Source organism: Brassica napus, chromosome C5 (genome assembly GCF_020379485.1).
Source record: "Brassica napus cultivar Da-Ae chromosome C5, Da-Ae, whole genome shotgun sequence".
Classification (NCBI taxonomy): domain Eukaryota; kingdom Viridiplantae; phylum Streptophyta; class Magnoliopsida; order Brassicales; family Brassicaceae; genus Brassica; species Brassica napus.
The window spans coordinates 44,879,620-44,904,589 of NC_063448.1; the positions used below are offsets into that span (position 1 = coordinate 44,879,620).

The window sequence follows — 24,970 nt, forward strand, 5'->3', positions numbered from 1 at the left end:
CATCCTCAAAATTATTATTATTACTACTAACTTCATTTCCCCCATAACCCTCTCCATGTTGATACCAAATGTAGTACTGTGGTGTAAATCCTCTGTTTACTAAATGCTTCCATACAGTTTCACTACATGCAAATTTTGAATTCTTGCATTTTCGACAGGGGTAGAACATCTTACCGCTTTCCTGTGTGATCGGTGTACAGCCCGCCTGGTGCATGAATGTCTCTAGCCCGCTCAGAAATGCGTTCGTCACCCTCCCGTCGGAATCTTTGTGCAAATACATCCAACTCCGTAACTCGTAAATACTACCGCCACCGACCATTTTTTTCTTAGATTTTTTTTTGAAATCTTTTTTTTCTGATTTTTTCGGATTTTTTTTTTCCGTTTGTGTGTTGTGAGGAAGAGAGTTGTGAGAAATGACATATATAGAGAAATTTTCGAGTTGGGTTGTTGAAATATAACAACGATTTTATAAGGAATATTTTACATAGATTTTACATGGTTTTAACATAATATTTACAACGACTTTACAACGAAATTAGGTAAGTTAAAGCGCATTGAATACACGTTTTCACCTAAATATAACGGTAACATGTTTCGTTGTAATGTCGATGTAATGATTACAACGTATTTCTCATTCCACGTACATTCGTCGTAAACTTACATGGATTTTACGACGAAAACTGTTCGTCGTAAATTTACATGGCGTTTACGACGAAAGTTGGATTCCTCGTAACTTCGTTGTAAACACCATATAAATTTACGACGAAATATTTTCATTGTAAATCTTCGTTGTTATGGGCACGTTTTCTTGTAGTGATACGCATACAATCTCCGTTTTGCAAATTAGCAATTACACCACTCACAAAAGAATCATGCGAAATACAGGTTCTGACCAAACATGAATACAACCTAATAAATTTAGAAACAAACTTGAATATATATTTGCCAAATATCAAATCCTCCGCGAAGGGCGGGTCTCTCCCAGTAAATTTAGAAACAAACTTGAATATATATTTATTTCGTTCAAACTCGGTTATATAATTTAATTCGTATATCATGCTTACGAGTCGCGTGAAAATCATGGTTTACTTTAAAGCATATTCAAATGTTCATACCACTTTTGTAACCTATATTAATTTACATCCATAAAATTTACAATTCACTTTTTGAAAATAAAAAATAAAAACTTTTCGAAGACAGTTAGACAGGGCATCCTCAATTTATATTCAAATGTATATAGTATATACCCACTTTACGATCTTATTTTATAGAGATGACCGTTCAACCAAAATGCCTTTAGTTTCAGATAATATGGGTCAACCGTTTGAATGTATGATGTTGGTTTATGTATATGTAGCTTCATTTGATTGCTACAGCCTACAGCCTACATACACACACACGTATATATATGTATCCCATTTATTATCTGCTCAATTCAAATTTTAACTGGTAAGTAGTATACATATATACAGTAGTCATGAAACTTGTCGCCTGCTGCTTGAATCGGCTACAAACATTAATATACATAGACGACGGTCAAACTATAGATGATCTGCAATCACTGAATACAATATTTGTTCACAATGATAAGCATGCATACACATGATTCATGTCGAATCTAACAAAAAAAACTTTTTATATATATAATATATGTATATAAGTTTCCTCTGTGAACATATATACTAGACAAAACCACAACTAACTATAACTGGTCCACAAATCCACCCATAGCTTAGTTTAAGTAGGAGCTTTCAACGTACAGCACATGCCACATGCATGTCTCCTTATGTAATGATATTGATTTGGACAAGAACTTTCCCATATATATTTACAATCCACAAAAAGTAGTTCTGTGATTTCCCATACTCCAGTTGTGAATGGGATGGAGTAGACGCTTTTTCTCATAGGAAAGCGCAGATTATTTTTCCTACCAAAAACATAAAATCATGTTTTCCATCATAAATAAATAAAATTGGTTTTCTCATGTATATATAATTTAAGATAAAATTAACAAACTGTTGTTTCAAAAAAAAATAACAAACTGTAACATGTAACAAAGTATTTGGATACCCGCGGATAACCCTAAAATTAGAGGTTTGATTTTGAGTTGTCCTAATGGTTTAGGTTTTATTCAGATTTTTCATAGTAGGGGATACTAGGAATTTTATGGGCGAGCTTTTTTCGGGTTCGGGTATGGTAGGTTTTTTTCCCCATGACAACATCCCTAAGCTCAATGTGTATGATGGGTAAGATTATACTTTGGTGTTCTATAACGAGTGCAAAAATTGAAGCCCATTATTACTAGATTTATACGGATTTTAGCAATTATAATAAAGAAAAAAATAGGAAAGAAACTTTGAAAAATTAGTCTTTTTAGAAAAAAAATATTTTTATAATTTCTTTTGGCATCTGCCTGTTAATAAATAGTTTCACATTTTAAAGTATTTTGATTTAATTAAATATGAATATTATTTGGTTCAAAAACACCAATGAAGATACTTTAAGGATGAAGCTCTTTTTATATGAAAAATAAAAATCATTAGATATTTTACTTCCAAATGTCACTATGTCACTAGCTTAGTTTTTTTATTAAAAAAAAATTGCTGTTTAATAAAACTACATTACAATATAAATATAAAATCTCTGAGATAATATGAGGTTCTCTAGGATTGAGAAGTGTGAGATTTTTTTAGATTTTTTATGAGAACTCTATATATAAAATCTGTCCCCTAAGAATATATGTAGCAAACTAAGATGGGACATCGAAGGCGCAGTAGACTTGATCAGCAAAAAATACACATCAGATTATTCATAACAGTATAACACCAGCGGATGACACTGGCCACTAACACAATAGCTTATCTGAAGCCCAATAGCATTTGAGCCTAAGTATTTGTAAGAACTGAGAAAGAGGAAACTATATAACGTTTTTCTTAAGTCCTATATATATAGAGAAGCTGTGCCCTAAGAATAATCGAAACTAAGATGAGAGAAGACAGAAAAGTCAAAGGAGCTGCAGACAAGATCAGCAATTTACCAGATGTGATCCTCCAACACATACTCTGCTTTGCTCCGACCACCAAAGTAGCCATCAGTACTTCCCTCTTGTCTAGACGATGGAGGCATGTATGGTGCGAGGCAATCTATCTCCTTAGATGTAGATACACTGACGCCCGATCCGGTAATAGAAACCCTAACTCGCTACACAGCTTCCAAGACAAAGAGTTTTCAGCTCCCTGTTTATGTGAATTAGCATGTAAATGTTCTCAGTGCTGAAAATGATGGTTGAACAAAAGGTATACCTGTTTATTTGCATGTAAATATTATCAGTGTAGTGTTTGTTGTTGGATCATGTCTCTTTCTGTTCTTGATTGAAAGTTTTGATTCAAAGTCCATACCAAGTAACTTCACAACACAAGATTCATAATCTTTTTCTATTTAAAGTCCATATAAAGTTTCACTCTTTTTATTCATAACACTAAATTTTATTCACAGCACCGTTGTTTTTTATTTTTTTATGAAAATTTAAAACAATTGCTACACATATTTTACTAATCTTTGTTTGGATGTGATGAAGACAACAACTGAGCTCGGATGCTTCTTTCAAATTATTATCGTTTATTTTACTAATCTTTGTTTTTATTTTTTATGTTTTTATTTTAAAATCAATGTTTAAAATGTTATCTTATACTATGTTTTAAGAAAAAAAATTAAGTTTAATAAGAAAAATAAAAAAATGGTATTTAATTAAATAATAGACTTGCAATGGAACAAGTAAAATTTTGGGTCTCTTAATCCAGTATCTTAATTCACTTTTACAAAAAAAAAAAAAATAAGATAACGGTGCTCTTAGTAGTCGAGAACCCTAAATATAAAAGCTGTGCCCTAATGATGACAGACGACAGGAAGATCGAAGGAGCTGAAGACTTGATCAGCAATTTACCAGATGTGATCCTCCAACACATACTCTGCTTTGTTCCGACCACCAAAGATGCCATCAGTACTTCCCTCTTGTCTAGACGATGGAGGTATGTATGGTGCGAGGTACCTTCCCTATCCTTAGATGTCGGTACACTGACGACTGCAGCTTGGGTAAACGAAGCCCTAACTCGCTACACAGCTCCCAAGACAAAGAGTTTTCACCTCACAATAAAATACGTGATGAAGAACATACCATACATGGACACGTGGATCAAGTTCGCCATGTCACACAACGTTGAGAATCTTTCCCTGAATTTCCTTCATTATTATGGAGGGTATAAGCTTCTTGATTTCTTCTACAACAGTTCGTCTGTCAAGCAACTCAACATTAAGTTAAGCGGTTATAACCATACGATTGTTCCTGCCGAGTGCACTGTGTCTTGGACATCCTTGCGGAACTTATCATTGACTTGTTGTAGTCTCCCTGACGAATCCATGGCCAAGATTCTATCGGGTTGTCCGATCCTTGAGAATCTTTCCCTGAATTTCCTTCGTCGACGTCATCATTATGACTATAAGCAGCTTCCTGATTTCTTCTATAACACTTCTTCTTTCAAACGACTCAACATTACGTCATGCTGTTATAACCATACCACCTCCCGAGTGCACTGTGTCTTGGACATCCTTGCGCAAGTTATCCTTGAGATTTTGCATTCTCTTTGATGAATCCATGGCTAAGATTCTATCCGGTTGTCCGGTTCTCGAATACTTAAAATTGTATCACTGCGGTGAACTAAATGTTCTTGATCTCTCAGCCAATCTCCACGTCTGAGAACATTGGAAGTGACGGTTCGGGGGCCAAGACAGATTGTGGCACCACACATCCATTGTCTCAGATTGTATGACCCTCAGTTATCATCATCTACTTTGGTTGATGTAGCTTCTTTAACCGAAGCTAGGCTGGAAATTTCCTGTGTCTTATTGAACTCTGACTTCAACGCTAATTTTCTCCAAGTCGTGGTGTTAAAGATGCTAGATAAGTTAAAGAACGCAGAGAAGCTTAAGCTTGGGAGAACCTTTATTCAGGTACATATGGCCTCGTATCAATGTCTTTTATATGGATTATTTTCTCATTTAGGCGTTGAATTTATATAAGTTCTCTAAGAATGTTTGAACTGTTCATTCTATTAGATTTTATCTCTTGCTGAGATTCGTGGTGTTCCTTTCCAGATGCTCAAGGTCAAAGCATTGACTCTTGATACAAAGATCTGTCAGTATGTTATTCCTGGCATACAAAGACTGTTACAAAACTCACCTGATTTAGAGAAGCTAGTAGTAGGTGGAAGGGCTCGCTTCCGCATGCCACCGGTATAATATAATTTACCATTAACCTAGCTCTCTTTTTTCAGCTATCATAGAGTTCGAATATATATATATATATATATATATTTTGTATTTTCTATAATACAGGTGGAGTTTCTTGACAAATACTTGAAATTACAAGGCTTTAACGTGAACAAATGCTCTTGGAACGAAGAGCACTGCGTGGATGCAAAATTAGAGCATGCGGCTTCATTAGTGGAACTTTTGCTTATAAACTGTACAGAGAAATTAGATAAGATTGTCCTACTGTTGGATGAACGTTACCTTAAGTTTAAAACTGAAGACCTGACTGCAACACTTTCTCACAACAACAATGTCACCATTGTGCTGATCTCTTCCACCAACAAGCCAAGCCGAAGACATCAGAGGATTGGTGAATCATAGAGGGGGTTATAAAGTCTTTGAGTGTCATTGAACATTTAATTTTTGTTTTTATGCAACTTGTATGTCTACTTTATTGCTTGCGATTTTAAATTTGTACTCGAAGCATGGAATCAAACTCGAAGAGCATATGATATGGAACCAGTGAGGCTTAGAACCTGAGAAGGAGAGACTTTATTCATCACCTCTTTCACGGTCGATCAATATCAAACTATGATCTAAAATAACTCATATCTTCTGCGCGGGATCACCTACAGTACGAAAAAACATACAAAACTTACTCAAAAACTCACTTATTTTGAAGTTGGTCGGTCATGGAAGCTTTGGCTATACTCCTGTTGAAAAGTGTGAAATCATCGATGTCTAAAGGGATGACCACGGAGCGTTCTAGTTGTTGGGATTGCCACGGTGGCTTGGTTTTTCTTTTATAGTTTCTTACGGGAGACGCAAGGGAGGATGCTTGAGGACGATATGGATGAGCTTTTTAGTGGCTTTAGGTGGAGAGACTCCAAGGGTAAGCTTAGAAACTCGAACCAGGAGGTTGAGATTGGACCAAACAAACACTGAGCTTTCCGTCTTTTATAGGAAATATGTTTCTTTTAAAAAAATAAAACACAAGTACTTGCGAGACAAGTCAAATCATTTTGAAGGGTTCTTTAAGCCCACAAAAGAACAAATTTACAGCATGTAATGTAATAAAGTTTAGGGACAACTGGTGAAGAAAGAGAGGTGATGGGAGGAGAGACACGTTCCACCATTGTTTGAACTCAAAATGCATTCTTCCGGGAGAGATACTCTCCTTAGCATTCACACCCTGTAGACCTCTGCTGATTGCTTGTCCCAACATCGATTGTGTCTGGCAAGTATCTAGAGAGAGAGAGAAAAAAAAAAGACAAAACGTTGAGACCAAACTCGTATGTATGTATGTATGTATGTATGGAGTCGGATTTGTAATGAAACTTACAGCTCTTCCTCTTCTCCGCTCTTCAGCGCGTTCTTGGCAATGCATTGGAAAGCTTCCTCCACATTGGTGCCTTCCTTAGCAGAGGTCTCAAAGTAGGGAATGTTTCCCTTCGAAGCACACCAAGCTTTAGCCTTCTTCTCTGATACCTGTGATAACAGTCAGTCAACATTAATGATACATCTCAGAGACATTCATGTCACAATGGAGAATCAAGTAAAGCACATCATACCACTCTGCTGTTTCCACCATCCACGTCGACCTTATTTCCGATAAGAACAAACGGGAAATTCTCTGGATCCGATGGACTCGCCTGTAAGAGGCATTGCGTTAATGCTTTGTCTATTATGAGAGGTGAGGAAGAGCTTGAATGTGTACCTGGATCAGAAACTCTTCTCTCCAGTTGTTGAGATTGTCAAAAGATTTCATGGAGTTGACATCATATACAAGAACACAGCAATCAGCACCCCTGTAAAAAGCTACACCAAGGCTCTGAAACCTTTCCTGTCCAGCTGTATCCCAGATCTGTAATAACCCATCCATTGACAGAAACAAACAGAAACAAGTGAGCTTTGTTCAAGCAAAGAGGGTAGCTCCCACAAGTCACAAATGTGAAAGGTTGACCACTCTGATCACAATTCTTGGAACAGTTTATAGCTATTTTTATTTGTGGTTTTATAATTATCAAGAAAAGTAATTCAGAAAATTATCCTGATGGCTTGTCTTATTCAAAACTAATTAAATCATCAACTAGTGATTGCCTGACACTAGCACAAAGGTATGTCGATATTATAGGTAGCATGATTCACGAGAAAGGTAAGCCTGGAAGTGTCTGGCAGAAACTGATTAGGTACTTAGCGTTTTTTAAACCAATACCTCGCACAGTCAAAAATGCTCTATTGAATATACAACTACAGCAAGCAAAAGCAGTGGGCACATGCAACTAACTTAAAACAAAAAAATTAATGTAATTCAGTGATTAAAGCTCAAGTAAAGAACCTGTAAAGTGAAAAGTCGATCTTCAACCTGGACTTCCTTGGTCAAGAAGTCCGCCCCAATGGTGGCCTTGTACTGGTTGCTAAACTTTTTATTAACATATCTGAAGTTAATCGTGTTAAATCAAAAAACAAAAGCGAAAACTCATGTCGACTTCGAGAAAGATCCACCCAAAGAACATATTAAAGGGACCAAAGAATCTGTTTATCCATACAAACTAGTACAGTATTACTTGTTAGTCAATTGAAAACAAAAGAAGGATACTGATTCATCAAAGATGTTTTCCCCACCCTGCAAAGTCACAAATCATACAAGTTCAGATTTTGTTTTCACTCAAACAAAGATAACATCAAAACATCTATCTATGATGATTACACCATGATCCTGTCTCACTTTCAACAAAACCAGTATGATCCTGAATGTTAAGCAAAACTCTCCGTTTTCTCCCACAAAAAATACAGGCAAGAACATGAATAACCCTCAGTTTGCAAAACTACATGTTAAATCAAGAGCCAAAATATAAACAAAGAAAACATAAAATAAACTGAAAAAACAATCTATAGATTAAGAACGTGGTAAAGTAAAACTCAAGTTGAAAACGTCCAAGTTCGAGACTAGGTCAGCTCAATTTTTTTTTTCAAATTAGCCTCGTAAAGTTGTGGTCTTTGATGAACAACACGAAAGTAAACCTCAATATCAAAATTCAGCATGATACTAAGAGATAAATCAACAAATCATTCGAGTATCTAAACCCACATGAAACGATTTAGACAAAAAAAATCCTGCTTAACTCTCTAAACCCAGACGATAAAGCCACTCAATATACTCATCGTAAAAACATCAAATCACGTGCGATGAGCAAATACAAACATAGAGAAAATAAAATCTGGGGGCAGAAGAAACCTAACCCGCTATCGCCGAGGATGATGACTTTGAGAAGGGTACGCCTACGGGACGGCATCGTATCGGATCTAGAACAGATTCTACGATCTCTGTCTCTGGTATCTTCTGTGGAAGAGGACGGTGTTTTTCTCTCTGGGACCTGGAGAGTCTAAGCTGTCCCTGATCTGTCTTGTAATTTCTCTTAGGCGAGACTCGTGTTTTGTCTTTTTATAGCAAAAGCGAATCATTATGTTCCTTGTCATTTCATTATATAATTCATATGGAAATGGCAAACAGCTCTCGTAGCTCAGTTGGTTAGAGCACCCGTTTAGTAAGCGGGAGGTCTTGAGTTCGACTGTCAACGAGAGCATTTCCTTAAAATAATTTGCTTTTTCCCTACATGTTGTTATTGTTTCTTTTCACTGTGTTGTTCATTTAACACTAAATCTTTATTAATTTTGCTGAGTAACAAGTTATGATGAAGATCCATGGTTACAAAAGGTGGTACATAAAAGTGATAACAAAAACTTCATTTTGAGTAATCGGTTGTTTTGCTAGTTTATCAGCCACTTTGTTTCCATTTCTTCTTGTCCATAGGAACCGAACATCAGCAAACTTCTTACTCCACCACATTACTTCTCCAACCCAATTGTATCCATCAAAATAAAGAATACGACTATTCATAATGTTTATTACCGTCTCACAGTTACATTCAAATTCAATATTTTTGTAACCTCTAGCACAACTATTTTGCATCAAAGGCTTTTTTAACTTTCTTTCAGGTACCTTGATCCGTTCTTCTATAGAAGCCGTTAAAGTCTCGGAAAACCCAACCCGCTTGTGGACATATGTGTTAGGATCAATGAAGGAGCCATCGACGTTACATTTGATCCATCCCTTCTTTGGCTTTCTCCATTTCATATGATAACTATAGTTAAGTCGGTTAATCCTCAATGACGCATGATCTTCAAATTGCATCATCAAGGGGCTGATGTAATACTTTCCTGAGTTTCCTCCAATGTATTTTTGTTGTTGGAAAATGAGTATATTCCTACTTTTCTAAATTCTCCATCATATCCAAAGAGACAAACAAGTCTTGTAAATGACATAAATTACTTGAATAACTACAAAGACGGCATGCCTCGATCTTCTCTTCTAAAGTAGTAGTAGTTAACCTAATTATGTGGTTCGATATACCTGAAGCTCGCCATATACGTTGGGCATGTGTACATTCAAAGAAAACATGTAGTTTTGTTTCTTCAGCTTGACAACATCTTTGACATTGGGTAGGATGTGTAATATGTCGTCTGTGAAGATTATTCTTCGTAGCCAAACTCTTACTCTTAGATAACATACGCCACAGGATATTTTTAAATTTTTGGGGAAATATTTGTCTTCCAAATCTTCTGTTTCAGCATAATATTTCCACAAAATAGGCGTGATTTCTTCATTTGTAGAGAGATAATTACTTAACCAGTAAGGTCAGCCGTCAGAGAAAAAAAAAGAGATTTTTTGTGACCTTGCGCTGGTGGCTTCTTGAGCACCTGCGCTGGGATTTCTATTTTAATAGTATTATCTTTTTTGTTCTTTTCTTATGGCTTTATTTTGGATTTTTTCCCCTATTTTTTCGGAGATATTTTTCGTTTTCCGCCGGCTTTTGTAATCGGAGATATGTTCGTTTTTCTCCGTTTTATTGTTGTAATGGTTATCGCAGATTGTTCGACGGGTTCAAGAGTAAACTTTTCGGAAAGGATCTCCTCTGGAACAACTTTAACCAAAGAAAAAGATCTATCTTTATCTAGAGAACTTTTCTCGTGTAGGCAACGCAAGTGACTGCAATCCGTTGTGATGCGGGAAATCACTTCGATTGTTAACAAGCGCGAAAAAAGATCAGCTTGATATCAATGTATTGTCATCATCCAACCAATATTCGGTCTGGATTTCATCATTGATTTCTCTTGTAATCGTAATTGTCGTATCATATTTTCGGTCGGGTTAGATTGTTTTCTCAAGAGTATGTTTCGGCTTTCTTGATGCAATGTACCATATCAACTATTATGTTATTGTCTTTGATAGACAATATTGAATAAAAGAAACCTTAGACGGAAAAAAAATTACTTAACCAGTAAAAACATTTAACTCGGAAAAATTTTCTAAGATAGTTTTTTTTAGTTTATCCTTACAAAAATAGCGTTCAACGAAAAAAATTACCAAAATAAGTTTTATTAAGGGGTAAAATATGTTTTTACCCTATTTAACTAATCTAGACTTAGTTTTAAACTTAAATGGGTGGGATTTTGGGGATAAAAATCAAATTTTAAAAAAAAAATATTAAAATTTTAAAAAAAAAAAAAAACTATTTTAGTCATTTTCTACTTCAATAGCTATTTTTGTGACAAAAATTTAAAATGCCTATTTGAGAAAAATTGACCTTTAACTAAATACAAACCATCTTCATTATAGTGTCATCCTAAGAGGTCGAGTTTGGAAAATGAGCATAATTTGATGTTTAGAATTGACATCTTCCGCTACGACCATTTCTATAATTTTCTGTTCATCCCATGATTTTCCGTCTAAAGAGAACAACTAATTCACTTCGCCCAACTTATCTTCTTGGTCTTGGTGGACGTGGTGGATGATCTGAAGATCCCGGATCCGTCCAAATATAATTAGGTTTCCATCGTCTATTATAAAACGCATTCCCTTACATACTAAATCTCTCCTATATAGAATTGATTTCCAAGCATATGAAGATTTTTTTTGCACTGAAGATATTCTCAGGAAATGCTTCTCTTTAATTAATCTGCCCATTAAACAATTAGGATGTTGTAAGCTTTTTCATACTTGTCTTCCAAGTAATGCTTGATTAAATCGTTATAAATCCCTAAATTCTAGACCAATTTTGGTAGTGTTCCAAAAATCTCTTCACACACTTAATCTGAAAATGTTCTTAGAGTAAATTGATATTGTCAATGCCACTGCTTTTAACAACACTTCCTTACTACCTTGCCAAAAATATATCTGATTTCATCCTTGTGTAGCCTTAACCTCATCTATCATATAGGTGTTATAAACCAAGGTCTGGTGGAACCCCATATTCGAATGCTCATATTCTTATGTCTTTGTATTTCCTAGCTCATATTGTATTAGGGTTTCATACTTATGTAATTCTCTATATAAAGGGCTTTTTATTGTCTAATAAAGATATATACTTTCCCTTTAATTATTTTCATAACACGTTATCAGCACGATAGCCTCTAGCCCTAAGCCCCACGAAATATTTTTCAACTCAGCCGAAAATCATCAAACCCTAAACGAAAATGAATCTACCTCGGAACTTCAAAGATGCCGTTCTCCCAAACCGTGAGGACCCAGAAAACGATCAAGATATCAAATCGAATCCCTTTCCGAGATGAATCAGTCAGTGCAAACCGCTTGTCGATCTGACCACCGACGCACCCTCACGCACAGATACAGTGCGCGCCGATTTGCTTTGGAAACCAAATCCGATTCCAACAAGGATTTTCTAACCGAACTCAACTCCTGTGCAAGTCTAATATCAACAAGGAGTTCAAGCCGAGAGGAGTTGCTGCCCATGTGATCAAACTCTCTTTTCCATTCAGATCAAAAGGAGTTCATAGCTCGTTCGCGACAGACGATCAAGGCGTTCCCGATCAGATGTTCACGACCCGATAGAAGTGATTCGATCCATTCCAGCTCGCGTCTCCGATCAGCCTCAATCCATTCGCGACAACATCAGCTCGCGACTCGATCAGCACATTGGACAGCTCGCATTCCGTTCCCGATCAGCTCGCGGTTCATCTCTTTGGTGGTCCAGTTCAACAATCATCTAAGGTTAAAGGTAATTCGAAACCTAAGAACCTATAATCGAATTTGGATTGTTTGATAAAGAATTAAACCCTAAAATCCTAATCTTTATGAATCAAAACCATAGGGTAATAGATCAAAACCCTAATGAGTAAATCGAAGCTCAAAAGTTCGATACCCCAAACCCTAAATCGAGATTGATCTGTTGATCAATTAAAATCGAAATCCTTAATGGTTTTGAATTTCAAATCAAACTCCTTTGATCTAAGATCAAAATCGAAACCCTAAACCCTAATTTGAAAATCATTTTGATTGTTTGAAGTTGAATCTGAATTGATTGTTTTGATCACCTAGAACTGTTGCTAAGATTGTTTAATCTCGAATTTGATATTGAATTGATTGAAACCCTATTTTGATAAACTTGATAGTTTTAATTAAAATCACTTGATCATATCATATCTTGGTCGTGCGGCTTGTTGCATCATTCATACATAAACTGATCACATTGATTGATTGTAATTACACTTAGAACTTTATGATAGGGTGGTATTGAATTGAAATCAAATAGCCGTATTATTGATCTTTGACTTGGCCGTGTGATTGATGTTTGTGCATTGCCGTATTGATTGCATCATATGAACTGATAGAAACCATCTATGCTAGGATTGCAATTACACAATGAACTGAATGCATTAAAACGAACTGTTTGAATCCTGGGCCGCGCGGCTTGTTTCCTGTTTTGGCCGTAAGGCTTGTTTCTTGGCCGTAAGGCTTATTGCTTTGTTTGAACATTGAAATTAATCCTAAATATCTAAAATTATCAATCTATGACTTCAGATGTCGAAAATCAACAACTTGGATTTTGATGCCCTAAATCTCTCTAGAGATAATTACCTTCAATGGACGCTTGATGCTAAGATCATCCTGAAATCCAAGGGACTCGGTGAGTGTATCACCAATGACAATAATGCCAGTGAGAAAGATCGATACAGAGCCATCTTGATCATTCACCATCATCTAACTGAGAGTCTCAAAGATCAGTATCTGACCATTGAGAATCCTTTAGATCTTTGGAATGAATTGAAATCGAGATATGATCACCAAAGAACGGTGATCTTACCAAAGGCTCGGTTTGATTGGAGGAATCTCAGAATCCAGGACTTTAAGTCTGTGGACGAGTATAACTAGGCATTGTTTAAGATTGTTTCAAAATTGAAACTGTGTGGTGAAAGTATTACGGATTAGGATATGCTTGAGAAAACCTTTTCCACTTTCCACACAAGCAATGTGATGTTACAACAACAGTACCGTGAGAAAGGTTTCACGACCTATGCTAATCTTATTTCTTATCTCGTGCTCGCTGAGTAGAACAATGAATTATTGATGAGAAACAGTGAAATGAGACCTCCTGGCTCAGCCCCACCACCTGAAGCACACGCCACAGAGGAAAATAAAGAATCCCATCACGTCCAAGGAAACGACCATCATGGTTGTGGTTGAGGAAATAGGAACGGACGTGGCCGTGGTCGAAGCTCTTTGACCGCGGGTAAGGGAATCAACATGGTCGAGACCATGGGCGTGACCGTGGCTCATTTGGACGAGGTCATGGTCGCGGCCATGGCTCTTCATTTAAACCTCAACACTCGACCACTTCAAGCAAATCAATGTGCCATAGATGTGGTATGGGCAATCATTGGGCTAAGACTTGTAGGACTCCCAAGCATCTAGTTGATATCTATCCAGAGAGTTTGAAAGGGAAGAATCCTGAAGCCCATATGACTTATCAAGATGATGAAAATGATTTCAATCATGATAAAGACGATCTTATGGATTATGAAACTTCAGATTGTCTAAAAGACTAAAGAATGATTTCGACATTTGTAATCTAAATTCTGTGTTCTTTGTTTTGGTGTTTTTTCATTTCTATGTTGTCATTTCTTTGAACTTGTTTAAAACTTAAAATCTGATCATAAAATTACTCCTTGGCCGAAATCTATAAGAATCCTAGAACCATTCGGATTTGGCGTGGCCGAAACTTATGTTTGGCCTAATGAACAATGTAAATCTTGGCCAAATGTAAAGCTTGGCCTAGCTTAAATCTTGATCAAATGAAAAGTCTGAATTCTCTTTGGCCAACCTTAAATGACCTTGACCGAAGGCAAAAGCTTGGCCAAATACAAACATTAACCGTTTTCCTTGGCCATAAAGGTGAAACCTTGGCCAAATAGAAAATCCTTTGGCCAGATTGAAATTTCTATTGGCCAAATATGAAATCTAGTCAAACTAATAGAATCTCTTGGCCAAAGCATTTTGGTAAAATCATCTTGGCCGAATCTCCTTGGCCAAAATTCTTTGGCCAAAGTCTTTTGAATAATCTATCTTGGCCGAATTTAAATCCCTATTAATCTAATCAGACTTAATTTATTTCTGGTTATTTGTTGCACACTTTGATTTATTTAATGCATGATGTTTTCAAAATTATTGTCTAAGGGAACAAAATTTGATATTAAATTACCTAAGTTTGGGATTCAATACGAGAAAAATGAACATTAAGTGTTATTATCTCGAGGGGGAGAATCAGAGAATCCCAAAATCCCTAAATAAGTTAAGCATCCACGACAACAATAGCCCAAATAGAACTCGGCCAAAATCAAATCTGAAAACGAAATTGCACAACAGAAAGATTATATGGAGATTAATGATCGGCAAACCGGTCATGCCATTCCGGTTAAGTATGCGACATTCTATTGAATGGTTTAAGATATGATGCCCCTTTGAATAAGAGAATTGATAATAAGAGTATTCACCATGATATTTTGAAAATAAGCAAAGAATTTCGTGGGCTTGATTTGATCACCCACGGATGGACTGATCATCATTCATATGTGACGACATATGATTGTACATATCCTTGTCAAAATCTGCAATAAGTTTGCAAGAGTAATTGGTGATACCGGTGGATTTATGAATCCTTATAAGTTACAGCAAAATTTGTTCGCATAATGCCAAAGAACAAATAGAGACTCTCCCATGAATTTGATAAAGGGCCAAGAATTAATGTTCCCATATAGAGAACTTAAATAAGTTGCTCCACCACAAAGTTATAAGATGGGATCTGAAATTGAATTAAGTGTATACGTTGGATATAAATCTCAATAAGAATACATAAGGCTACGAGAGATATGATTAAGGCTGAGCCATGGATTAGATAAATCCGTATATCCAACATCAGGGAGAGAAATAATAAGCTGGTAAACGATTTCGAGAATGAATAATGATCCTCAAATATGAATATAGAATAAGAGTCCAAAGAATGAATCATTCTCAGAACTTAAACAAGTCAATTGCCAGACATGTTTGATGACCCAAACTGAAATATACAAGCGGGTTATGCTCTAATAAAATTGATATTGGACTTAGTTAAGATAAGACGGTTTCATACATGTATTACTCGAAAATGAGAAGAGCATAAAATTGAAATGGCATATCCGAAATTAAGGTTGTCCAACGGAAACCTTAGACATGACCATGAATAAAGATCAGGTACCTGAAAATAATATGATCTAAAGCGAGGATCATGAAACCAACGTCTATCATAGAGTGCACTCAGAGAAATTACTCAGAGAAATTGATTAAGCAAATTGATAATGCTATAAGACGTGATATATGAAATCTCTTAAGAGAAGAGATGTAGTCAAACCAGTTGGATATAAGTAAGTCTTTGGTGAGAAAACATAATAAGAATGACGAAATTGCATAAGGTTCTCACAAAGATCTGGAATCAATTATAAAGGAGACATACTCCTATGTGGTGGATGCAACGACATTCTGATTCCTTATAAGTCTAGCAAATAAAATACATATCTATACGGTCCACTGGATAACGAAATTTATGTAAAAGTTCTAGAGGGTATCGAACTACCGAACACATCAAGTTCTCGAGAACAATATCAAATATCTTTATGTGAACGACTTGAATATCCTAGGAATCTCTGGAGAAATTTCCCAAAGATAGAATACATCAAGAAAGAATTCGAATTTAACATGAAAGGTTTTGGGAAAACAAGATTATATATTGGATTATACATTGAGCACCTTGAAAAGAAAATCTTTATGCATCAAATGACATACATAGATAACATGCTCAAGAAGTTTGATATGGACTAAGCTTACGAATTGACAAGTCCCATAATTATAAGGTTCCTCAGTTTAGAAAAGATAATTTCGGTCCTAATGAAGAAAATGAGGAGATCTTTGGTCCCGAAATGCCATGTCTAAGTGCCATAAAGTTTTGACGGATTTGGCGAGCCATACAAGGCTAGATAAATAATTTTCCGTAATCTATTAGCTAGATATAGCTCATGATCGACCCAAACGCACTAGAACGGGATTATACATATTTTTGTTACCTACAAGGAACTAAAGATTTGGGTCCATTTGATACTAACCTACCCGAAGAAGGGTAAATTATTTTGGTGATAAAGGTTGTTTGTCCGTCCAAGTTCACTCAAGCGAGGATTTGGTGGATCTAATTACTAAGGCGTTACTGACATCCAGAGATGTACTCAACAGGGGGAGTAATACGTGTTGTACTCTTTTTTCTTCACCATGGTTTTATCCCATTGGGTTTTCCTGGTAAGGTTTTAATAAGGCAACATCCAAAGCGTATTACAAACCACTTCGGAAATGGTCTTCCAAGGAGGAGTGTTATAAACCAAGGTCTGGTGGAAGCTCATATTCGAAGGCTCATATTCTTATGTCTTTGTATTTTCCAACCCATATTGTATTATGGTTTCATACTTATGTAATTCCCTATATAAAAGGTTCTTTATTGTCTAATAAATATATAAACTATCCCCTTATTTTCATAACAATAGGTAAACCAATCATTTTATTTTCTAATAAACACTTCGAGTTTTTTTTACTGTAATTACTAGGTGCGTATTCTCCGCGCAAGCGCGGGGTCGTTGATGGAAGTGTGATTTATCATGGATGCGAAGATGGTGTCCTTTGAAGTAGTGTTTTGCATGTGAATAATTGTTATTTCATATGTTTTTGGTGTGGTAAAGAATTGTTGTAAATTTGTATGTTATCTTTTGTTTATGACTGATCCTTTAGCAGGTGAATAGTCGAAGTTTGGTATATTTTGAAATATTGTATATTATTCTTATCTTGGTAGTTATATGTGCGTTTTTTAGTAATTTGTAAATTGTCGTAGAAACCAGATTTTAGAAAAACAAAGACCTGTTAGAAATAATTTTAAAATAGTTTGTGTGACTACCAAATAATTGTCTTACTGTTTTTGTAACTTAATCTTTATGGGTTTTTAAGGAAATTATATGCACTATTTTGAATGCTTGGCGTTAATATATATGTGATTACGTATAAATAGAACTGTTGAGGGTTTTCATTTATCCTCGTTTTAGTTTTTGAACTATTAAATAGACGTAAATTAATATATATGATTTATACATTAGCAGTATTATGACTGACTTTTTTTTCTTTACCGTAAGTTGCCAATGAGTTGCTGTAGTTTGTGAAGTTATTGAAACTGTGCAGTAGATGTGAGCAGAATTGTATATCATGTGTTTTGTGGGTTTTTTTTGGTAAACCTTTGATCGCTTTGTGTGGCTAGAACGGGTTACGTTGTGGTGAGTTTATGAATTTTTTATTTTGTGTTCAAATGACTTATCTCGAAGGTATGATTATATGTTTGCTGTTTCTCTGAATTTGTTTGAAAAAAAATGTTTGTGGTTTTATATATGTTACAGTTAGTTTATTGTTTTGGTGGTTTTTTGGGTGCGAGGGAATGCTATTTTAAATATTATAGAGTTTGCAAGTGAAATTACATCTACTATAAAATTTTAAAATAGAAAAGGCTTACATGTCTTTATTTTAAATGTTTTTCTTGTTTAGGCTGTAAGCCTGTAATCTTCATTCCTCAAGTCATAGAGTAAAAAATCTTGTTTACATGACTCACGTTTATGCATTATTGACGTTAAACTTTACTGATCTATAAAGTTGGAGATATTGGTAATTAAGTAAAGACATGTTAACGCTTCTTTTATTATCTAAAGTCATAGTAATTTTAGCACCAGTAAAAAATAGGTTACAGCAAATCATAGAGACAACCAAAGTTTGAAGTAGAGAAAACATGTGGAATAGACAATTGAAATGAAACGAAAGCTAAGTGGGATTGAAATGTAAAGAGGTCTTCACTGATTGCTGACACAGTGAACGTATGGTGATTTGGAGTGAAATTGTAAGGAGTCAAGTAGATGAAAAACGTATTCATTGCCAGCTAGCTCCTCAAGACATTTTGGTAGCTCCATTTCCTCACCGCTACTCATCTGAATTAGGTTGGGGGTTTGTGGGACTTCAGAATAAACAATTATATACAATCATCTGAACTATGAAAGAAAAACGTACCTCTTTAAGACCCAGACTTGCAGCCTCTTTTTGATGAGTTTCATCGTCTCTCTGTCGAAGACCACAAAAATGGCACTATCCACGAAACCTGGATCTGGAGGACGTGAATTGTTAGAATATATTTAGTCCTGAACGAAAAACCTGATCTGCAAATCCAATACATATCACATAATTCAGGTACTATGTTCAACAACTGAAAGGAAAAAATATAAAGAAAAATTGTACGTTTATATTGGTTGGTGATGGATCTAACTCGAGCAAATACTTTGAGTTCATCGAAAGCAACAACCTGTTCAGTAAACAATAGATTAATTAGCAATGACTACAGCTTTATAATCAAATAGATCACAAAGCGTCAATGAAGGAGACTGGAACCAGCATCAAAACTTACAACATAATTTTCTGCATCCTCTATCCCGAATAAAGTGAAGAATGGCATGGGAGGTTTTTATAGCGAAATATATAACCATCAAGTGCAAGAAAAAGGTAAACATGTTAAGATAAAAGCTAAATAGCTAATTCTATCAGGCAAGATTCAACATCGAAAAATACCTTTGATATAAACCTTCTTGCAAAATAATCAGTCTGAAGTCATCAGTCTTGACAAAGATCATATCCTCACCAAGGAAGGAAAACCAAAAGTAGGATTAAATCATTATCAGGAAAAGAATAATCAAAACTGAAAAAGATACAAAATGATGTGACAGAAATATGGAAGCTAGCTCCACATGCATAAAGCCACATACATTGCTGACGCTCCCACGACGTCTATCACCCCACCCCCGCCACAACCACTACCAGCACCACAAAATAGGCCACCATGCCAGCTCTTGTTAACCCCCAAAGCATTTCCTGTAATGTTTTTTTCCATCTCACCAATGATTTACTATCAGTTAGTGAAACTTATGACAGCTTTTAAAACACAACCCAATAAAGGGAAGCATAATCTTGCTGAGACCAAGGATATAAAGAAAACTTGTATAATATTGATGTTTGAGAAAGAGAAACCTTTCATCGGCCTTAGTCTTCATTTTTTTCTGCTCCTCTTTAGCCATGCTTCTACTATCACACACTCTGAGACAGATCAACACTGATTGATAAAACATTGCAGATGATCTCACTTATACTAAGTTTTTGAAATATTGTTACCAGTTAATCAACCAAAATAAACCTATTCACAACCTATTCCCCATTTAAATTTCTCAAACATTTAATTGTGGCTTGAATATCACAGCTTAGATATATATGACTCTACATATGTGTGTTGCTAATAAATGTTAAGAAACTTCGTCTCTGTAAGAGGACTGAAACTTGAGATGCGTAAATATGGAGATTCAAACCAACATAAAAGGGGAACAAAATCCACAAACTGAAAAAACAATCAAAGAGATATGAAGTTTTCTTACCTTAAACAACCTATGTGAGAGCAGATAAATCTTGGGTCCGTTTTGGTCAACAATCTACAGTGTATAACAAAACAGAGAAATTTCAATCAAAAACGTTTTGAAAATCCTATAGTCACAGTACCAATTCCAAATATTAAAAGAAGGAATTAACATACGAATCAGTTGTTTAATGTTGAGATCTATATTACCCCTAAGATTCGATCGAATGTTCTCTCCACCGCTTTGCACCACGGCTCCACTTTCTTCTTCCTGATCTCTTCTTCCAAAACCGGTCTGAATACTTTGGAGTTCTTTGACCTCTCTCCTGACTCAAATATGTCTTCTTCCTTCCAGAATCAAACGGCCAGTCCAGCTGCATAGGCAGCTCCAAATATTTTGCATTAACTAAAACGTTTGTCAACATGGTTTTTAAGTTTAAATATAAACTTACCTCCAAATATTTTTGGGTTAACAGTAGTGTCCACCATGACAGATTGGGGGTTAGGAGACCACTAAACATTGATGCAGCATCCTCCCATAAAGACAAGTAGACCACTGTCGTGCCGTTATGTGAGTATTAAAAACTTATTACAATAAGGATGTAATGGTGGAAAGCTATCAAAAAATTAGAGTCATTGGTGGACTCAAAGCATAAAAAGCAAGTAAAGGGCTAAGCGTACCAAAGACGAAAGGGATAATGTTCCTGAAGAGATTGAGGTAAAGGATCACATAGATCTCTAATGGCAGACAAAGGCTGGCGATCCCAAGGAATGTTGGGGGAACCAATTCAGCAAAACTCTAACCATCAGTACACTGTAGATATCTAGCCCCTTGGATAAACCGGCCGCAACCACCGTCAACGGCATGTTGAGATAACCAGCAGGACCGGAGATTCAGATAGAAGCTTGGATCTGTGGAGATAAGGTTACCACAGCGGTGGAGAGTTTCTGGATAAGGGCTTTGGTTACGACTCCGGCAAGGATCGCGAGGGTCGTGATTGCTTTGATTGAGTCGGAGAAGGGAAATTGAGAAGATGGTTTAGCGAAGAGTGTTGGAGATGTGGAGGAGGCGGCATTAAACGATAACATTTATTGGACACATAAAGAGAAATACGTTGAACAATAGAGAAAACTAAGAGTTTAGAGACGAATTCATTGTCTTTACTGTGAAAGATTAGAGGAAACGGCGCGGATGGAAGAGACGAAGTACGATGAAACCGAAGTCGAAACAAAACAAAAATGAATGACCAAACCAAACGTGGACCCCACAAACGTAAACATATGTCCACGTGGAGAGACTAAAAACTCTTCTATTATAATATAGATTTTTTTTTCTTTTGCAAATATAGTTGAAGGTGCATAATCTGCATGGCTGTATTAAACCCCAAATATAGACCCTACAAAAAGAAGAATTTATTAGGAATTAGCAATTCAGAAAATCAAAAAAAAAAACGAAAACCAAAAAAATCTCTTAAAATTAGAATTTGGAACACACACAATGAGTTTTTTGTGTTTCTATTTCTTCAATTTTCATCTCTCTCTTACGAAAATCTTAAAGAGGGAGCTTCCAGATAATTAAAAGAAATATTTTTTTAAAAAGGAACATCCAAAGAGATTATGGCGGAGGGGCAATCCGACAGCAACAACAATCAACAGCAATCTCCTCCTTCTCCTAATTCCTCCTCCTCCGCTCCTCCTTCACCACCTTCTTCAGACTCACAACCTCCACCATCACAACAACAAGGAAACAACAACAATGGTGGAAACAATGATAACAACAACAAGAATGGTAATAACAACAATGGTGGAAACAATGACAACAACAACAACAATGGCAATAACAACAATGGTGGAAACAATGACAACAACAACAGCAATGGTAATAACAACAATGATGGCAATAATGGTAACAAAAACAATGGCAACAATGGTAATAACAACAAGGGGAATAACAATGACAACAACAACAACAACAAGGGGAATAATAATAGCAACAAAAACAATAACGGAGGAAGCAAAAACCGTTCGCCTCCGCCTCCTTCTAAAAATTCCGGCCGTAACTCTCCTCCGAAATCTCTGTCTCCTCCTAAATCAAGCCGTGGTGGCTCTAAATCCTCACGTAACGACACACCCAACATGGGTGCTATTATAGGAATTGCAGCTTCTGCTGGATTGTTGCTTCTTGTCATGATCTTGTTCTGCGTCTGTTGTTGTCGTAAGAAGAAGAAAAAGAAGAATCAAATGCCTTACTATGCAAGCAACGGTTTCAACGGTAAGACTATATTGGTCAACACCAAGTCACTAACCTCAACCCTAGTTTGTCCTTGTTTAGAACTATTTCTTGTGCACCAAGCTACTTGAATTAATAACCTAACACATTAAAATCTTCTTACCTTCAAACCACAGTTGTAAGTTTGTGGGTTTCACATCTCATGGGAACTTGATTCTCAGGCAGAGTTTTACATATTTGAATATTATGATCTATTGTGGAAAACTATTAAAATTTGTTTATTGTCACCCAAGAAACAAGGGGAAAACTAAGTCTTTTTTTTTACCTTAGGTGCGAGTGGCCAAAACCAACAACAGCAACAACAATACAATAACCAAAGCGATCATGTAATGAACGTAGGGAACAACAACTGGATGAATTCACCTCCTCCACCACCTCCTGGAACCTGGCAACCGACGCAACCAATGCCCGTCTCAGGCGGTCTTAACAGCAGCGACATGAGCTCAAACTACTCAGGCCCACACGGTCCAGCTCTACCACCACCACACCCTTCAGTGGCTCTAGGTTTCAACCAGAGCACATTCACCTACGACGAGCTAGCCGCAGCAACACAAGGCTTCTCTCAAGCGAGATTGTTAGGGCAAGGCGGGTTCGGGTACGTTCACAAGGGGATACTTCCCAATGGGAAAGAGATCGCTGTGAAGAGTCTTAAAGCAGGAAGCGGACAAGGAGAGCGAGAGTTTCAGGCTGAGGTGGATATCATTAGCCGAGTTCATCATCGGTTTCTTGTGTCTCTTGTTGGTTATTGTATTGCAGGAGGGCAGAGGATGTTGGTTTATGAGTTTTTGCCTAATGACACGCTTGAGTTTCATCTCCATGGTAAAAGTGGTGTTATTCTTGGTTGGACTACAAGGCTCAGGATTGCTTTGGGATCAGCTAAAGGGCTTGCTTACTTACATGAAGATTGTGAGTCAAAAACAAAAACTCTTATATATTTGATCTTTTCTAGGTTTAACTAGAGATGTAATCAAATTTTGTGTAATCAGGTCATCCGAAGATCATTCATCGAGACATTAAAGCTTCAAATATTCTTCTTGATGAATCCTTTGAAGCCAAGGTATGCTTATGATTAGGCATGCGGCTTATAACGGACCAAACTAACCAAAATTATCCGAAATTTCAAACCAAAATAACCGTCACAACCAAAATAATCCAAATTTAACCAAAACTTTAACAAAAATATAATCCAAAGCAAAAACTTCAGTTAGTTTGGTAAAAAAATTTTAAAAAAATGAACTATCCGAATACCGAACCAAACTGTTTTTGGTTCAATTCGGCAAGATTTTGGTCGAACCAAACTACTAGAATTCAAACTACCCGAACCCGCATACCTGATTATGATCTTGAATTACAGTGCTTTCAGACTCTGTGTTTCTTTATAACTGGACTGGTTTAAATCTTCAGGTTGCAGACTTTGGGTTAGCCAAGCTATCTCAGGACAATGTTACACATGTGTCCACTCGTATCATGGGAACATTCGGGTAATAAAGAAACGCTAAACCAGCTGATGAAAGATCTCACTCAAGAATCTTTTTCTCTAAATAAGAATCTCTTGTGCTTGAATCAAATGGCAGGTACTTAGCTCCAGAGTATGCGTCAAGCGGGAAACTAACAGATAGATCAGATGTTTTCTCCTTTGGAGTGATGCTTCTAGAGCTCATTACCGGACGCAGACCTGTTGATCTCACTGGTGAAATGGAAGACAGCTTGGTTGATTGGGTCAGTACCATATTATATACAATCATCATGTAGCTATGGTCTTTGTGGCCTAATGATCTGTACAAACTATGTTTACTTTCTTAAACAGGCAAGACCCTTATGCATAAACGCAGCTCAAGACGGAGACTACAGTGAACTAGCTGATCCACGCCTCGAGAACGAATACGAGCCTAATGAGATGGCACGAATGGTGGCTTGTGCCGCTGCAGCCGTCAGACACTCAGCTAGACGCAGGCCTAAGATGAGCCAGGTGAAAAGTCTTTAACAACAAAAGTGAATCATATCACAAATGGGTAAACGTTCTGAGTGGCTTTATGATTCTAACAGATTGTTCGAGCTCTGGAGGGAGATGCATCGCTAGACGATCTAAACGAAGGAGGGAAACCTGGACAGAGCTCTAACCTCGCGAGGGGATCAAGCTCGGACTATGAATCGAGCACTTACAGTGCTGATATGAGGAAGTTCAGGAAAACAGCGTTGGACAGCCAAGAGTACGGTGCAAGCAGTGAGTATGGAAACACGAACGAGTACGAGCAGCGACGAAATTAGTAGAGGAGGAGTAACATAACAACTACTAGACAAGAGCTTTGACTTAGCTTTTTAGATTCAAGCAAGCAACCAACCTTTCTCTGTTTATGTTTTGTTTCCTTATGAAACACTTTACAACTCTTTTATTTTTATTTTTTGTCAGATTCTGACCGTTGTGCATTTACGTTTGTGTCTGCATGAAGAAAGATACAATCTTTTGATTGTGATTAATTGATTATTTAATTCTAAATGCTCTGCTAGTGTTTGA

The 24,970-nt window shown here is 36.4% G+C and overlaps 3 protein-coding genes, 1 long non-coding RNA gene and 1 other non-coding gene across 12 annotated transcripts; 3 read left to right on the plus strand and 2 right to left on the minus strand.

Moving 5' to 3' along the window:
• Positions 1-3,891: 3,891 nt before the first annotated feature.
• On the plus strand, positions 3,892-5,688 carry LOC106448698 (putative F-box/LRR-repeat protein At3g18150). The gene is made up of 4 exons (XM_048757527.1): positions 3,892-4,561; positions 4,862-5,007; positions 5,113-5,289; positions 5,392-5,688. The coding sequence occupies exons 1-4, from the start codon at positions 3,892-3,894 to the stop codon at positions 5,686-5,688; spliced, it is 1,290 nt and encodes a 429-aa protein (XP_048613484.1).
• A 574-nt stretch (positions 5,689-6,262) lies between these two features.
• On the minus strand, positions 6,263-8,771 carry LOC106446870 (ras-related protein RABG3f-like). Its single transcript, XM_013888677.2, has 7 exons — positions 8,551-8,771; positions 7,907-7,933; positions 7,646-7,745; positions 7,025-7,171; positions 6,879-6,959; positions 6,650-6,795; positions 6,263-6,552 (listed from the first exon to the last, which is right to left on the minus strand). The coding sequence occupies exons 1-7, from the start codon at positions 8,601-8,603 to the stop codon at positions 6,486-6,488; spliced, it is 621 nt and encodes a 206-aa protein (XP_013744131.1). The 5' UTR covers positions 8,604-8,771; the 3' UTR covers positions 6,263-6,485.
• A 49-nt stretch (positions 8,772-8,820) lies between these two features.
• On the plus strand, positions 8,821-8,894 carry TRNAT-AGU. The gene has a single exon. It is a non-coding gene; the product is annotated as a tRNA-Thr (tRNA).
• Positions 8,895-18,389: 9,495 nt separating this feature from the next.
• LOC106446868 lies at positions 18,390-21,405 on the minus strand. 8 transcript variants are annotated; one of them, XR_007323983.1, is made up of 10 exons: positions 20,847-21,368; positions 20,618-20,721; positions 20,376-20,539; positions 20,188-20,241; positions 19,790-19,855; positions 19,334-19,633; positions 19,173-19,192; positions 19,007-19,070; positions 18,782-18,927; positions 18,390-18,702 (listed from the first exon to the last, which is right to left on the minus strand). It is a non-coding gene; the product is annotated as an uncharacterized LOC106446868 (long non-coding RNA). The 8 variants fall into 8 exon arrangements; XR_001288864.3 differs by having other exon boundaries at positions 19,173-19,183; positions 19,334-19,652; XR_007323984.1 differs by having other exon boundaries at positions 19,334-19,855; positions 20,188-20,293; positions 20,847-21,405.
• A 152-nt stretch (positions 21,406-21,557) lies between these two features.
• Positions 21,558-24,962, plus strand: LOC106448697 (putative proline-rich receptor-like protein kinase PERK6). The gene is made up of 7 exons (XM_013890550.3): positions 21,558-22,437; positions 22,726-23,361; positions 23,442-23,512; positions 23,860-23,936; positions 24,030-24,174; positions 24,263-24,424; positions 24,502-24,962. Exons 1-7 carry the CDS (start codon positions 21,783-21,785, stop codon positions 24,721-24,723), a joined length of 1,968 nt encoding a protein of 655 aa, XP_013746004.1. The 5' UTR covers positions 21,558-21,782; the 3' UTR covers positions 24,724-24,962.
• The last annotated feature ends 8 nt before the right edge of the window (positions 24,963-24,970 follow it).

Excerpts from the sequence above, each read along its gene's own strand:
- LOC106448698 (XM_048757527.1), top strand. The coding sequence starts at position 3,892 with ATGACAGACGACAGGAAGATCGAAGGAGCTGAAGACTTGATCAGCAAT. Across the intron at positions 4,562-4,861 it reads ACTCAACATTACGTCATGCT|CTTCTTTAACCGAAGCTAGG; the intron begins GTTATAACCATA and ends TGGTTGATGTAG. Across the intron at positions 5,290-5,391 it reads CTCGCTTCCGCATGCCACCG|GTGGAGTTTCTTGACAAATA; the intron begins GTATAATATAAT and ends TCTATAATACAG.
- LOC106446870 (XM_013888677.2), bottom strand. The coding sequence starts at position 8,603 with ATGCCGTCCCGTAGGCGTACCCTTCTCAAAGTCATCATCCTCGGCGAT. Across the intron at positions 7,172-7,645 it reads ATCGACTTTTCACTTTACAG|ATCTGGGATACAGCTGGACA; the intron begins GTTCTTTACTTG and ends GGGTTATTACAG. Across the intron at positions 6,796-6,878 it reads ATGGTGGAAACAGCAGAGTG|GTATCAGAGAAGAAGGCTAA; the intron begins GTATGATGTGCT and ends CTGTTATCACAG.
- LOC106448697 (XM_013890550.3), top strand. The coding sequence starts at position 21,783 with ATGGCGGAGGGGCAATCCGACAGCAACAACAATCAACAGCAATCTCCT. Across the intron at positions 23,937-24,029 it reads CGTATCATGGGAACATTCGG|GTACTTAGCTCCAGAGTATG; the intron begins GTAATAAAGAAA and ends ATCAAATGGCAG. Across the intron at positions 24,425-24,501 it reads GCAGGCCTAAGATGAGCCAG|ATTGTTCGAGCTCTGGAGGG; the intron begins GTGAAAAGTCTT and ends TGATTCTAACAG.